This window comes from Arabidopsis thaliana, chromosome 2 (genome assembly GCF_000001735.4).
Source record: "Arabidopsis thaliana chromosome 2, partial sequence".
In the NCBI taxonomy this organism is placed as follows: domain Eukaryota; kingdom Viridiplantae; phylum Streptophyta; class Magnoliopsida; order Brassicales; family Brassicaceae; genus Arabidopsis; species Arabidopsis thaliana.
The window spans coordinates 14,746,232-14,760,719 of NC_003071.7; the positions used below are offsets into that span (position 1 = coordinate 14,746,232).

A 14,488-nucleotide genomic window follows, 5' to 3' on the forward strand; every position below is an offset into this window, starting at 1 on the left:
GTACATTTAATCCTCTTTTCTCAATTCGTCATAAATTAACTTCAGTTTATACTCAGGGTTTTAGATTTTCCCGTGAGATCGAATTTGATCAGTGAGAGAGGAGGAGATATGGGTGCTCAGAAGAAAGGCGGCGCCGCCGCTAGGGTTTCAGAGGATGCGGAGGTACAGAGTCGCCACCGATTGCAAGCAATTCTTCTTGCCGACAGTTTCGCCACGAAATTTCGTCCCGTAACCCTAGAACGCCCAAAGGTACTGTTACCGATAGTTAATGTTCCGATGATTGATTACACATTGGCATGGCTCGAATCTGCTGGAATAGAGGAGGTTTTCGTCTTCTGTTGTGCTCATTCGATGCAGGTTATCGAATATCTGGAGAAATCCGAGTGGTATTCGCATCCAAACTTGCTTGTGAGAACGATTGAGTCGCACAAATCCATCAGTGCTGGAGATGCTTTGCGTTACATGTATGAACAACAGACAGAGACGTCTCAGATTCAAGGTGATTTCGTTCTTGTTAGTGGAGATACTGTGAGTAATATGCCACTTGCTGATTTGATTCAAGAGCATAGAGAGAGGAAGAAGAAAGATGAGAAAGCTATTATGACTATGGTTATTAAGCAGTCTAAATCTTCTCCACTTACGCATCAGTCAAGATTAGGAACAGATCAGCTTTTCATTGCTGTTGATCCTTTGACAAAGCAGCTTCTTCATTACGAGGAAGATAAGATTGATCATCCAAGTGGGTCAGTTTGCTTAGAGAAGTCATTGTTGGATACTAATCCTTCTGTTTTAGTATGCAATGATATGCAGGATTGCTACATTGACATATGTTCTCCTGAAGTGCTTAGTCTCTTTGAGGATAACTTTGATTATCAACATCTGCGTCGTCATTTTGTCAAAGGTGTGCTTGTGGATGATATTATGGGTTATAAAATCTTCACTCATGAGATTCACTCGAGCTATGCTGGTAGGATTGATAATTTCCGAAGCTATGACACTGTTAGCAAGGATATAATTCAGAGGTGGACATATCCTTATGTACCAGATATTAATTTCAGTGGAAATCGGCCTCTAAAGCTCGGGAGACAAGGGATATACAAGGCTTCTGATGTAGTTCAATCACGATCTGCTGATGTTGGAGCTTCTACTGTCATTGGATACGGTACGAAAATTGGTCATGGGGATAAAATCATGAACTCGGTTATTGGGAATGGATGCTCTATTGGATCAAATGTGGTGATTGAAGGCTCATACATATGGAACAATGTTACTATTGAAGATGGGTGTGAGATAAGGAACGCTATTGTGTGTGATGGGGTGAAAATCAGAGCAGGAGCTGTTCTGCAGCCTGGTGTTGTTTTGTCTTTCAATGTTGTAGTTGGACGGGACTTTGTTGTGCCTGCATACTCAAAGGTTTCCCTACTTCAACAGCCAACGACAGAAGACAGTGATGAAGAGCTGGAATATGCTGATAGTAGCAGCGGGACTGCGGATCATTTGTCAGGCCTAAATCTGCAAATGGAGTCCAAAGCATCTGAGCTTGGTCCTGATGGAGCAGGTTACATATGGGAAGTATGTGAAGGGGCTCATGATGAGGAGTGGAAGCATTCTGTTGCACCAATCCCCAAGGATAAACTTTCTGAGATTACTCAGGCCATAGACGATGATGACACAGATGATGAAAGTGTCGTCCCGACTTCTGGAGAGTTGAAATCTGATGCTGATAGTATTAACACTGATGTGAATGATCCCAATGATGATTACTATTACTTTGAGAAAGAGGTTGAAGGGACCGTCTTAAGGGCTGTTGAAGAGAATATCAAAGTGGACCTTGTAACTATGGAGATTAACGGGCTGCGGTTGTCATTCAACATGGAATCTGCAGATTGTGCTGGAGCAACATTTTTCTCGATGATAAAACTGGCACTTGATACTCCACACAATTCTGGTAGTGAGTTGTATAAAAACGCAGCGAGTATCATTACAAAATGGAAGGATCTTCTTGGCTTCTACGCAAAGAAAATTGATGAACAGATAGAAGTGATCATGAAATTTGAAGAGATGTGTCAGGAATCTCACAAAGAGTTGGGCCCTTTGTTCACACAAATTCTACATCTTCTATATGACAAGGACGTGTTGCAAGAAGATGCGATACTGAGATGGGAGGAAGAGAAGGCAGGCGCGGATGAAGCTGACAAAGTATATCTGAAACAATGTGATACATTCATACAGTGGCTCAAAGAAGCATCTGAGGAGGAAGATGAAGATGATGAAGATGAAGAAGAAGAAGAAGATAACTGAATTGGTATACCTGAGTTCGATGGCTCTCAACTAGTTGTTCATTATGCAGTTGATGGCCTCACATTTTGATTGATCATTTACTTTTAAGAGCTACTCTGTTTTTTGTTCTGTCATCATCAATAATCTTTTTTTCTTCATGTCTTCTGTTCTGTTGCTTCATGAGATACTTTCTCATCCACGAGTTTGCTCACATGTATCGTTTGATATATAATTTTACTTGAGTACTAAATCTCTTAATTTTTATTTGCCAATTACTCCCTCTACTTTTTCTTATTTCAAAAAATAGCATCACAAATTCACTAGATCCTCCTTCCTCTCGATTCAAGCTTCCTCTTTGGACGAATCGTTTGCTTTCGCATCCCTCGCTCTAACTTGAATTGATCGAGGTGACGTAAGAACCCTAATTTTGGATCCAAGAATCCGGAACCTCCCCAATGGAAAGTAATCTCGCCGGAGACTCAATTCCGGGACCCAAATGGAGGAAAGTAGCCTACGGAGGAATGCAAATCGGATACGACGACAATTACACAGACGAATCGTTCCTCGAGGAAATGGTGATGAACGCAAACGTAGTGAGACGTGATTTGCTCAAGGTGATGAAAGACTCTGTCTCAATCTCCCAATACCTCTGCATCGTCGCGCTTGTAGTCTTGGTTTGGGTTCACACTCTTGAATCATCTTTGGACGAGAACTCGCTTTTGCTACTTGATCTCTCTCTCTTAGCATCAGGATTCTTAATTCTCCTCTTAACCGAAGAAAAAATGTTATCTTTGAGTCTCCTCTTGCGTTACCTCGTCAACATCTCCTTCTTCACCACGGGACTTTATATCTTAGCTCCGATTTACCAGACTCTCACGCGATCTATCAGCTCAGATTCGATATGGGCAGTCACTGTTTCACTCCTCTTGCTTCATCTCTTCTTGCATGATTACTCTGGTTCCACCATTAGAGCTCCAGGAGCACTCAAAACTCCGAATTTGACAAGCTGCATATCTGTCAATGCTTCAATTGTAGCATCAGTCTTTGTTGCTTCACGTCTTCCTTCTAGGCTCCATGTCTTTGCTGTGATGCTATTCTCACTTCAAGTCTTTCTCTTTGCGCCTCTTGTTACTTACTGCATCAAGAAATTCAACTTTGGGTTGCATCTTCTCTTCTCCTTTGCTCTAATGGGTTTGACGCTTTACTCTATTTATGCATTGCATAGACTCTTCTTCCTTGTCTTTCTTTCTCTTGTGCTTCTTGTCAATGTTGTGTGTCCTTATTGGCTCATTAGGATGCAAGAGTATAAGTTTGAGATTAATGGTCCTTGGGATGAAGCCAAGCTTTGTTTCGACATTACAGATTGACCATACTCTTCGGATAGTTTATATAACTGAAATTCATTAGACTTGCTTTTCTTCGACTTGTATTAATCTGATCTGATTTTGCATTGTAGTGTATGTGTATCTATGATCAGATTTTGTAGCTAGAAACAAAGATTATAATCTTCTATATAAACGATGTCGTCACGAGAATGTCAATAAAGTTAGGACTTAGGATGGCCGAGTGGACACAAGTTCTGGTCCTCGTAAGAGGGTGTGGGTTCAAACCCCACTTCTGACATTTTAATCTTTTTTTTTTGGACTTGAATATTGGTCATGTTCGAAAAGCAAATGATAGCAAACAGACAAACAGACAAACACAAATGTTGTTAGCAAAAAACACACACCAAGAAAATTGCCTATCTACTACACTCGATCATCTAGCTGGGATTGTTCAACTGATATTCGGCGGGAATCCTTTGACGGAGCCACCGCTTCTCCGCCACAGGAGGTGGACCATGCACAATCAGAGAAGGAATGCATCCGCCGTTGGTACGAGAAGACACTCCTCTCGCTTCCGGCACTTCTGCTTCTGTAACCACGCCGTGAGCTCCTAGCCTGAGAAAATGCCACGTTGTCCACCGTTTTTTTCGTCAGTTGCCTCCGGACTTCTTCTGGTAACCGAAGCGTAAACCGGTCTAAATTATCTAGCGGTTGAACCACAGAATGTCCGGTCGAATGCGATCTCGAGATTAATATCTGGGAGACTCGACATTGAGACAATCTCGTTGACCATGACCGAGACGGTCTGTTCCTATTGGTCCACGTCACACCATCAAACAAATGCGAGTTTGTAGATTCTACAAGATCCGGTTCCGGATTCAAGTAGCTTCTCTCACCCGGTTGTAAGCAAAGATCCACACGACAGAGTGGACACGTGGAGTGATCAGAGAGCCAGACACTTACACAATCAGCATGAAACACGTGGCAGCATTCAGGCATCAAACGGAGCGTTTCATGGTCTTCGAACTCACAGATACACACTGCACACTCGACGCCACCTATCCCGATTCTCCGCTCCTTCACCTCCGAGTAGAGAAACGTCGGAAATGAGTTGATGATAGCCTCGTCGAGCCCACGCACCGCCGTAATACTCGTACGGGATTCAACGTCGGAGTCAGTGAAAGGGTTGATGGATTCTTGTGAGTAAAATTGGCGAGAGGTCCAGCGGAAGCAAACCGAAGCCAAGCCAACGATGAAGATTGCGAAGAGTATAATCGTGATTACTAGTAGGGTTAGGTCGCTTGCTTTTATCTCGGTTCCAGGCTGCACCATCGTCTCGCTTGATTCGTATGCAACGGACTGAAGCAATACTCGGATATTTCTCTCAAAACTTACCATAAGATTTCATGAACGAAAGTTTTTATTTTGTGGTTTAGAAAAACTAAGGATGTAATCATTCACTCTCACAATTCTTGTAAGAGGCATGGAAATTATCAAAAAAAATATCTTATGGCTAGACCTTTTTTTTTTTTTTTATATATATAAAAAACTAAGTTGGCATGTAGAAACATAATTAGCTTACCATAACCAAATTTGAAATAAAAAAATCTTCAGATACAGATATATATAAGGAAAATACCTAATGCATATGTTTGACGGTTTGACCAGTTTGTTGGTTTCCACAAATGCTTAATAAGGAAGTCACTGTAATTGCATTTTGATGGGATAAGCGTTATTAAAATAAAACCCAACTCCATTTATCCATCAAATGTGTAAAACCCATCTGCTACATTTCAAAGATTCACAATCTCACACATACTTTTTTCTTTCTGAAACCTTCAAACGATTTGTTTTGACAAAAAATAGTTGTCATTTTTGTTGGTCATGCTCAAAAGAAAAAAAACGCAAATAAGAGGCATGACAACATTAAATCCCAATTACAAATTGTAAAAAAGAAAAAAATATATATTATTTACACTCGTTCATCTGGTCGGAGCCGTTCGAAAGACCGTTCACCAGCTTCAATCGATGTCGGAAGATTCTTCGGCGCATCTCCGGAGAAAGTAGACCGTACGGAACCACTCCGGAAAGAGAATGAAAAAGACAGCGAATGAAGCCGTCGATTGTTATTATTACTCTTACGTCCGTACGGGAAAGCGCTTCTCTCGCTCCCGACGCTACCGCTTCTATAACCGCTCCGTGAACTCCTCGCCTGAGGTAGTAACGCCACGTGTCCCATCGTCCTCGATGTCTTCATAAGTTGCCGTCGTACATCATCCGGTAACCTCAACGTAAACCGGTCTAGATTCCCAGCCGGTTGAATTAACGAATGTCCGGTCGAGTGCGATCTCGGGAACAAAATTCCGGTTATTTGCCAGCTGGATAACCCCGTTGACTTTGACCGAGGTGTTATGTTACTATTGCTCCACGTCACAGCATCCAGCAAATGCGCGTCCGAAGATTCCAAAACCATTCCTCTCTCAGGATCCGTACTCGACGAAATCGTACCTGGATCCGTACCCGAGTAGCTTTCAGTGCTGTCGTCGTCGTCACCTTGTTGGTTTAGGACAAGATCCGCTCTACAGAGAGGACACGTGGAGTGTTCTGAGAGCCAGACGTCAACACAATCGGCGTGAAACACGTGGCAACAAGGAGGCATCAAACGCAGCGTTTCGTCGTCTTCGAATTCACAGAGACAAACCGCACACTCCACACCACCTTTCCCGATCCTCACCGCCTTCACCTCCGAGTAAAGAAACGTCGGGAAAGTTTCTATAGCCTCCGCGTCGAGCCCACGCGCCGTCAACCTCCTGATCCTGACGACCTGAGACTCGGCGTCTGCGTCGGTGGATCGGAAAATGGAAGAACGTGAAAACTGTGCGTTGCTTCGACGACAGAAGATGGAACCGAAGACCATGAAAAAGATCACTAAAAACAAAACCGTGATTACAACAACAACTGGATCGTTAGGTTTCGTTTTTGTTGTTCCGGGTGGTGTGGTCTGAGTCTGACCGAATCCATACGGTACTGACTGGAGCAAGAGCAAGAGGAGAAGAAAGAGAAGGTTGTGTGGGATCCAACGGCTGGACTTTGTGTCGAGGATCGCCATTTGAAGATCATCGTATGGAAAGTGGAGAAGAAAAGGGTTTTGGTGTGAAAAATATAAGGTCGATAGAGAGAGTCAACGTCTGGTTTGTGAAATCCACGGAGGTGTAAGAGTCATTGCGTAACTGTGGATCATAGCACTTGCTTATTGTTTATTGATAATATTTTTTTTAGTTAAAAGGGAATTTTATTTGATTTGATCTGTTCACACCTTTTGACTTTGAAGAAGTCTAGTGTGTCTTTTTGTACTTTTACAACTAGGAAATAACACCACTTCTAAAGATGAAAACTTTCACTACTATACAATTAGTGGTGACAATCTCTTAGAAATGATTAGTATATAGAGATTTTAATTAAAAATCCTAACAATTGTTTTTGAGAATTATATGGTGATATATCTTATCTAAAACTTCAAAATCTTTTCTAAATGAGTTAATATAAGCTAATGTTTTGACTCCTAACATCTTATACATTAAAGTTTCTGAGATAAATCTCTATTCTTAGTAAACTAAACTAATAACTGATCCGCCTAATCAAGTATCATAATAAATTGCAAAATTTTCTAATGCAGAATCATCACAAGTTAAATTTTTGGGTTTTTATGTTTAGTCTTCTTTTACTTTTTATATTACAGGAGATACAATAGTTTACACGAAGCCTGAAAGTGATTCCAACAATAATGAAAATTAGAAATTTCAGCTGTGTTATTACTCATAGTTACTTGATGATCAATAACCAAGACATCTAATATAGAATAGGCATCCAAAATTAACATTGGACAATTCGTATATATGATATAACGTATATAAAACTTAATCTCGAACCATAAAACGAGTATTATCTCTAACCATTTATAAATCTAATAATTTTATGGTGGTAGGAATCTAATAATATTCAGTTATCTAGACAAAGCAAGAAAAACGATATCAATTGACATCGTGACAACTATAACTATCTATTATACACATCGTTTAAAAAAAATAAAACAATACCATTAAAATCCAATCGACGTATGTAAATCATCATCGTTGACTTGCCAAAATAAATAATAGGAAACCTTATAAAATTTGATGCTAACTAACTCGGGCGGGTTTCATCCAAATTAAATAGAAACATTGACGGAACATGGAGTGTCCAATACACACAAGATCCAATCATTACTTCGAGGAGTCACTTCAAAACTCCAAATAACAATGACCCAAACAAATTTCATTGGACAATGAATAATTAACACATTATTATCCACAATCAGGATCGTATAAACTAAAAACCTTTAATTCGGGGCTAGTTTAGAAGTCATCACTTTCCCGTGGGTCATTTTGTAATTTACATTTCCCAAATTATCTCTTTTAGTTTCTCCGACGATGCCTGAAAAATACCAAACATTAGTTACAGTCGGAATTTCGAAAAACCCTAATTCAGCTAAAGTTTGATCGTTGATCTAAAAGCTCGAGTGATGAAGGGAAATTGGTCGATCGTACGAAAGGTTCTTCATCGCCAGTTCTCCACTCTCCGTTCCTCGACACCATCGTCGCGATTATCTACTTCCATCCGACCGCTTGTTCTGGCCCCAAACTCGATATCGTCGCTAATCGCTAGAAATTCGTTGTTCACTGCCTCCAACATTGGTCCATCCATCGATTTTAACTTCTCCAACACTTCGCTTCCTCATCGGAGAAGCCTCTGTTCGGAAGCTGGAGGTAATTAATCAATTGGTTCTGCTGCTTCCTGCGTATTTGCGTAAATGTCTGTGATTAGCATGATCTTGGCTGGAAAACGAGATTGATCAGAGGAATAAGCTTGAGTTTATAGTGCTAGGCTGCTAGCTTTTTCTATGGGAATCAAAATTACTAAGCTCTAACTCTACCAAAAGCCATTTCAGCGAATTTTTTTTTAGAAATTGGGAATTTATCTGTGCAAGTCAGTTGGAGAAAACTAAAGTTTGCATATTTAAATGAGTATCTATCTATAACGTCTCTGTGTTAGAAATGAATCTAATCCTGCAATTATGATGTTAGGTGAAAATGGTGTTGTTCTAGTGAAATCAGAGGAAGAGTTCATCAATGCAATGAGCAAAGCTCAAGGTAAACCATTACACTTACTTTCTTACCTCACGCTAAGTGGATGTGTTTAGTATGATTTGCTGCTTATGTCCTCTTCTTGTTATCTGTACTCAGATGGATCTTTACCATCGGTCTTCTATTTCACTGCCGCCTGGTGTGGACCATGTATGTTAATTCTTCTGAAAGTGAGTTTTGTTCTGTATGGTAATTTTTTTTTGTGAGTGGCCTTATTAGTTTGTGTTTCATTTTACTTTAGGCAGGTTTATCTCTCCTGTAATCGTGGAGCTTAGTAAACAATATCCCGATGTAACTACGTATAAAGTCGACATTGATGAGGTATTTTCGTCTTGCTTTTGAACTCTATGCATATATGTCTATTTTCGTTGGGTTTCTGTGATTAGAACCTTCTACAGTGTTTTGAGATTGAAACAAAGGAGACGATTATTTGGTGTGCTGTATAGAACCTTACTCGCCACACTCTGTTTCAATGTTATGTATGCGATAGAGTTAGCGAGTAAAATAGCTGAACCAGACAATATTAGTCAAGCTTCTTTACGGCTCTTTGCGCAATCTTCTGTGCTCATGAATTTTTGCTTAAAACTTAATCCTTTCTTGCATATCTGTAGGGCGGGATTTCGAACACTATCAGCAAGTTGAATATCACGGCTGTGGTGAGCTTTCATTACCCTGTCTTTCCAACTATAATCTACATTTTACAATTAGCAGGAATAACTCATGTTGAAACGGGGATTTTTATATTTGTCTCATGAACATATATGATGCAGCCAACACTGCATTTCTTCAAAGGAGGCTCGAAGAAAGGGGAGGTTGTGGGTGCAGATGTCACGAAGCTGAAGAATCTCATGGAACAGCTCTACAAGTGAAGACCTAATCCGTTCTAGTAAAGAACGTGTTGAATAGCTGCTAGTTAAGACTGTCCAATCAAATCAAGGTTAAAAAATTCTTGCTTCCTTTTTCAACAATAAGGCTTTATGTAGTTTTCTCCAAATAATGATGAGATGTTTCATATGATTTAACCGATGAATTGAAGTTGGGTATGCAAAAGACATTCCTCTGAATTACAATATACGCTAATGATATCATTATCATTAGACTCACAATTTGAGATCAATCTAGAAATAATGAATGCGCTGAATCAGTTTCGTCTTTGTTCCCCCTTGTTGTTCAGGATTGTAATTGCCCTTTTGTTTTGTTTGTTTTCTCCATTTCCTTTGGGCTTAGTTTCCGGAAATTTGTTTGTGTCCGTCGGTGACAACTTCAAAAAATATCGACAAGTCATAACTTTTTATCAAAATTTTGACTAAGTTGTCAAGCCCTTAGTCGACACTCGACGCCCCTGACATTAAAAGTATTGACTCCAGTGCCCTGTGCCGGCCTAAAAGAGGGCCTATTTTGGGACTCTTTTGCTGGCAAATTGCGCCATATGTAGTGGAGTAAATGTGTAAAAAAACAGTTGAATCAACATAACCATTATTTGATCAGAAAAGAAAACAAAAATGTGGTGTAATGAGAGGAGGATACGGTATGTGGAAACTTGATTTACTTAATTTCAAAGGAGACCTACGGAGTCAAAGAGAGAGTTAGACCAACTAATTGTCCAGAGGGATTGAGATTGGAGGAAGGGTATTATGGTACTTTACGAATACTATTACGTTGATTAATTTGGATACTTTGTCTTCTTCTTCGTCTCTCTCCCCTCGCGCATCTTCGGTGCTATAAAACAAACTCACGACTAGATCATTTTTGGAGTGAGATTTACGTTTGATAGACTACTACAATGAAGGAGCCAACGACGGAGATAGAGATTGAAACTTCAGCTGTCGCAACGATCCTGCCTCCTCCTCTTCCTCCGACGGCGTCACCTCATCAAGCGTTAGTCGAGAGGCTCAAGGATTATGGACAGGAAGATGTTTTCTCTCTCTGGGATGAACTCTCACCGGAAGAGCGAGATCTCCTCCTCAGAGATATCGAGGTGAATCGGAGAATAACACAGTTCCAGAGTTTCGTTTATCGTTTCCCATCTTACAAATATGCTTTGCATTATCAAATTCAGCTAAATTAGCTGAAGATCCTGCAAATAATGTGGATCGTTAGTTCGATTTCGCATTTGATTAGATTATTTAAGTTAGATGTGTTGATTTTCTTCCAGAATTTGGATCTTCCAAGGATAGATCGGATCATCAGATGCTCACTTCATTCACAAGGTTTATCTCTTGACTTCTAGATATGCATTTAGAATCTCTAGACTTAATACTTCCGTTCATTGAGTTCTGTTTTTCACTTCATTAGGGTTGCCAGTGGCGGCAATAGAACCGGTGCCGGAGAATTGTGTGTCAACGGTGGAGGAAAGAACTAAGGAAGACAGAGAAAAATGGTGGAAAATGGGATTAAAAGCTATCTACGAAGGCAAATTGGGTGTGGTGCTTTTATCTGGTGGACAGGTACTTTTAATTATTGATGCTTGGGGTGTTATGTTGCTTTGGAAACAAAACATTGATCTGGCTCTGAGTCCTTGTCTTGGATTACTTCTATGTAGCTTACTAAAGATTGTTGAGAAGATGTTTAATGATTCTAGGATTATGGTTGGAATTTGGGGGGTGATTGCTGAAATGATGTTGGAATAATGCGTGGTACCTAATTCAAATAATGCATTTATAGATGTCCGTTACTTAAATAATTGCTAAGTCTGAAAAGTGAAAAGTACTTATTTTGATAATTGTGGTCATAAAGGCTTAATATGAGTAATCATAACTCCTTTGAAAACCTAAAAACCCGTCGGTGCTTTCCTCTAGATAGTGACCACCTTATTATGAGAAAGAATGGTTATCACGTGACCTGAAAGATGCTTTATAGGATCTTGTAATCTTCTTTACCCTTTTCACTTTGTCTTCATTTACTTCAGCATTTAATACCTTGAGAATATTTTTCTGTGGATATGTATGGGAGTGTGTTATCACCTGTAACTGTATGATAGAGTTAGTCAATTGAACAAGATTCAGATGGGAATAACTACTTTCAAATAAGATATTGATTGCCTCTTGTATCCTTATTGTAGTGTTTGTTAGTATACTATATCCTCAACTCATGATATTATCTTGTTACAAAAATAATTGCAGGGAACAAGACTTGGAAGTTCAGATCCAAAAGGGTGTTATAGTGAGTAGTTCTCATTTCAGTTCTGTCTTTGCTGAACATCTTCTATACGTTCTTGCAAATTTCCTTAGCAAGTTCAGATTCTCTTGTTTTAGTGAATGCGACATTCAATAACAGATGACGTTTACTGTTGTTACCTGTATATTTTGTTACCTTACCATAATAATTTTATCATCTCAGATATCGGACTGCCATCTGGGAAATCACTTTTTCAGATTCAAGCTGAGAGGATCTTATGTGTCCAAAGGCTTGCTTCTCAGGCAATGAGTGAGGGTATAGTTCTCAACTCTGTATTCTATTTATCTGTACAACTCTACCATTTCTTATACCTTGTTTCACATAATATTTTGCCTGCAGCAAGTCCAACTCGCCCAGTTACAATACAGTGGTATATAATGACCAGTCCATTTACTCATGAACCAACACAAAAATTCTTCAAGAGTCACAAGTATTTTGGCCTTGAACCAGATCAAGTAAGAGGGTTCATAGCTGTATTGTTTCCTGCGTGTCTATTGTTTTCTTTCTTATGTGTGTAGACCAATATACATTGCCTCTCTGTAGGTCACCTTTTTTCAACAAGGAACTCTGCCTTGCATTTCAAAGGATGGCAAGTTTATCATGGAGACACCTTTCAGCGTATGTGTCTTCAAATCAAGCTGAAATAAACCTAGCCCGGTTCTTGAGTTTTATAGTCAGTTACTTTTTTTTTTTAATCTTAAAACACTGGCCTTATGAGTTTCATTCTATGTGACTAGCTATCCAAGGCGCCGGATGGGAACGGGGGAGTTTATACAGGTATATATCTTCTAATGGCTGCTTAGTTATTGGAAATATACCTCAGCATTTTTAGATTCTGATCAGAACATTATGCATGTTTATTCAGCTTTAAAATCTTCAAGGTTATTAGAAGATATGGCTTCGAGGGGGATTAAATATGTGGATTGCTATGGTGTTGACAATGTTCTGGTTAGCTCTCTCAGTTTCAAGTCTTTATTCGAGAACTTTCTCAATTCTTCTCGACCATTAGAACAATAAACTGGAATCCTGGAAGGCAGGTTCGAGTAGCTGACCCTACTTTTCTGGGATACTTCATCGACAAAAGTGCAGCTTCAGCTGCAAAAGTAGTGCGCAAGGTATATTCAGATACCTTTCTAATTCATTGGTTCCATGAACTATTCTATATTCAGTTTTCACCTTCCTGCAATTAGTTTCTCCCGGGCCAAATCATAGTTAAGTTTTTAAGCGAGTAGCTTGTTATGAAAACAGGCATATCCACAGGAAAAAGTTGGAGTATTTGTAAGGAGGGGAAAAGGTGGGCCTTTGACTGTAGTTGAGTACACAGAGCTTGACCAGTCTATGGCTTCTGCAACTAATCAACAAACAGGACGTCTTCAATATTGCTGGAGTAACGTAAACTCCTCCCTCTTTATAAGTTTTCGAAGTTATACTTAGATCATTATTTCCGGTACTATTGCGATTGTTCCATTTTTGTGCAACTTAGATTGCTTATTTCAAATATTTTTAAGGACAGTGAGTGTTTTTGTGGAAAAGGCATGTGTTTAAAGTTCATAATGTAAGTCGAAAACGATGTTTACTTTTCAGGTGTGCTTACACATGTTCACTCTGGATTTCCTTAACCAAGTTGCGAATGGGCTGGAAAAAGACAGCGTGTGAGATGCTTTTTACTGAAATTTTATCCTGCAATATGCAAACATTTGACATATTCAATAACTGATAGCGAATCTCTTGCAGTTACCATTTGGCGGAGAAGAAGATACCGTCTATAAATGGCGACATAGTGGGACTAAAACTAGAACAGTTCATATTCGATTGCTTTCCTTATGCTCCTTCGACTGCACTTTTTGAGGTATTATTTCTTTATATTGTATGAAACACACACAAACCGATATTTGCAGGATTCAGTTAACTGTTAGCAAATCTCATTTCCTACTGTGGGGTTTCTTGTCTTTTTAGGTGTTGAGGGAGGAAGAGTTTGCACCGGTGAAGAACGCAAACGGGTCGAATTACGACACACCGGAAAGCGCAAGACTGTTGGTTCTACGACTGCATACACGTTGGGTCATAGCAGCTGGTGGATTTCTAACACATTCCGTTCCTTTATATGCGACTGGTAAAGAGCCCCATCCAACTCTTCTTTTCAGTTGATTCTTTTACTTCACTAACACTCATAGCTTAAATAGGTGTGGAAGTGTCACCATTGTGCTCGTACGCTGGAGAAAATCTAGAAGCGATTTGTCGGGGAAGAACCTTTCACGCACCATGTGAAATCTCCCTCTAATCTTCTTCTTTCTTTTTCTTATCTATTCTTGTAATTTTGTCATTGTCTTTGCTTTTTCTTTTGGCTTGGTTCTTCTTTTGTGTTGGTGTTTGGTCTCTATATATGAACTGTAACTGGCGGAGGTGGTCAGTAGTCTCTTTTCAATGTGTTACTCTTCATTATTGCAACAATAGTGAAGTCTCCGAAATTTTGGTGTTACTCTTCATTATCAACGAGACATCTTGAAGTTAAAAAGGGTCTAC

General features: G+C 39.6%; 6 protein-coding genes and 1 non-coding gene across 9 annotated transcripts; 5 read left to right on the top strand and 2 right to left on the bottom strand.

Moving 5' to 3' along the window:
- Positions 1-4: 4 nt before the first annotated feature.
- AT2G34970 (Trimeric LpxA-like enzyme) lies at positions 5-2,552 on the top strand. The gene has a single exon (NM_129049.3). It carries the CDS (start codon positions 109-111, stop codon positions 2,299-2,301), a length of 2,193 nt encoding a protein of 730 aa, NP_181042.1. The 5' UTR covers positions 5-108; the 3' UTR covers positions 2,302-2,552.
- A 93-nt stretch (positions 2,553-2,645) lies between these two features.
- SETH1 (phosphatidylinositolglycan synthase family protein) lies at positions 2,646-3,647 on the top strand (the record flags this gene model as incomplete). Its single annotated transcript, NM_129050.2, has 1 exon — positions 2,646-3,647. Exon 1 carries the CDS (start codon positions 2,736-2,738, stop codon positions 3,645-3,647), a length of 912 nt encoding a protein of 303 aa, NP_181043.1. The 5' UTR covers positions 2,646-2,735.
- Positions 3,648-3,832: 185 nt separating this feature from the next.
- On the top strand, positions 3,833-3,903 carry AT2G34985. Its single transcript has one exon. It is a non-coding gene; the product is annotated as a tRNA-Thr (tRNA).
- Positions 3,904-3,924: 21 nt separating this feature from the next.
- On the bottom strand, positions 3,925-5,095 carry AT2G34990 (RING/U-box superfamily protein; the record flags this gene model as incomplete). Of its 2 annotated transcripts, none has more annotated exons than NM_129051.2 (1): positions 3,925-4,937. In NM_129051.2, the coding sequence occupies one exon, from the start codon at positions 4,935-4,937 to the stop codon at positions 4,029-4,031; it is 909 nt and encodes a 302-aa protein (NP_181044.1). In that variant the 3' UTR covers positions 3,925-4,028. The 2 variants fall into 2 exon arrangements, with proteins under 2 accessions (NP_181044.1, NP_001323608.1); NM_001336536.1 differs by having other exon boundaries at positions 4,011-5,095.
- A 214-nt stretch (positions 5,096-5,309) lies between these two features.
- On the bottom strand, positions 5,310-7,088 carry ATL9 (RING/U-box superfamily protein). Its single transcript, NM_129052.3, has one exon. The coding sequence runs from the start codon at positions 6,712-6,714 to the stop codon at positions 5,578-5,580; it is 1,137 nt and encodes a 378-aa protein (NP_181045.1). The 5' UTR covers positions 6,715-7,088; the 3' UTR covers positions 5,310-5,577.
- Positions 7,089-8,002: 914 nt separating this feature from the next.
- On the top strand, positions 8,003-10,092 carry TO1 (thioredoxin O1). 2 transcript variants are annotated; one of them, NM_001084537.1, is made up of 7 exons: positions 8,040-8,410; positions 8,729-8,794; positions 8,888-8,938; positions 9,030-9,109; positions 9,400-9,444; positions 9,559-9,709; positions 9,887-10,092. In NM_001084537.1, the coding sequence occupies exons 1-6, from the start codon at positions 8,167-8,169 to the stop codon at positions 9,655-9,657; spliced, it is 585 nt and encodes a 194-aa protein (NP_001078006.1). In that variant the 5' UTR covers positions 8,040-8,166; the 3' UTR covers positions 9,658-9,709; positions 9,887-10,092. The 2 variants fall into 2 exon arrangements, with proteins under 2 accessions (NP_181046.1, NP_001078006.1); NM_129053.6 differs by having other exon boundaries at positions 8,003-8,410; positions 9,559-10,015.
- A 187-nt stretch (positions 10,093-10,279) lies between these two features.
- On the top strand, positions 10,280-14,478 carry GlcNAc1pUT2 (N-acetylglucosamine-1-phosphate uridylyltransferase 2). Its single transcript, NM_129054.4, has 15 exons — positions 10,280-10,766; positions 10,944-10,998; positions 11,084-11,235; positions 11,911-11,950; positions 12,128-12,220; positions 12,305-12,420; positions 12,509-12,583; positions 12,703-12,742; positions 12,831-12,913; positions 13,003-13,080; positions 13,214-13,357; positions 13,550-13,617; positions 13,700-13,814; positions 13,922-14,078; positions 14,149-14,478. Exons 1-15 carry the CDS (start codon positions 10,572-10,574, stop codon positions 14,244-14,246), a joined length of 1,509 nt encoding a protein of 502 aa, NP_181047.1. The 5' UTR covers positions 10,280-10,571; the 3' UTR covers positions 14,247-14,478.
- The last annotated feature ends 10 nt before the right edge of the window (positions 14,479-14,488 follow it).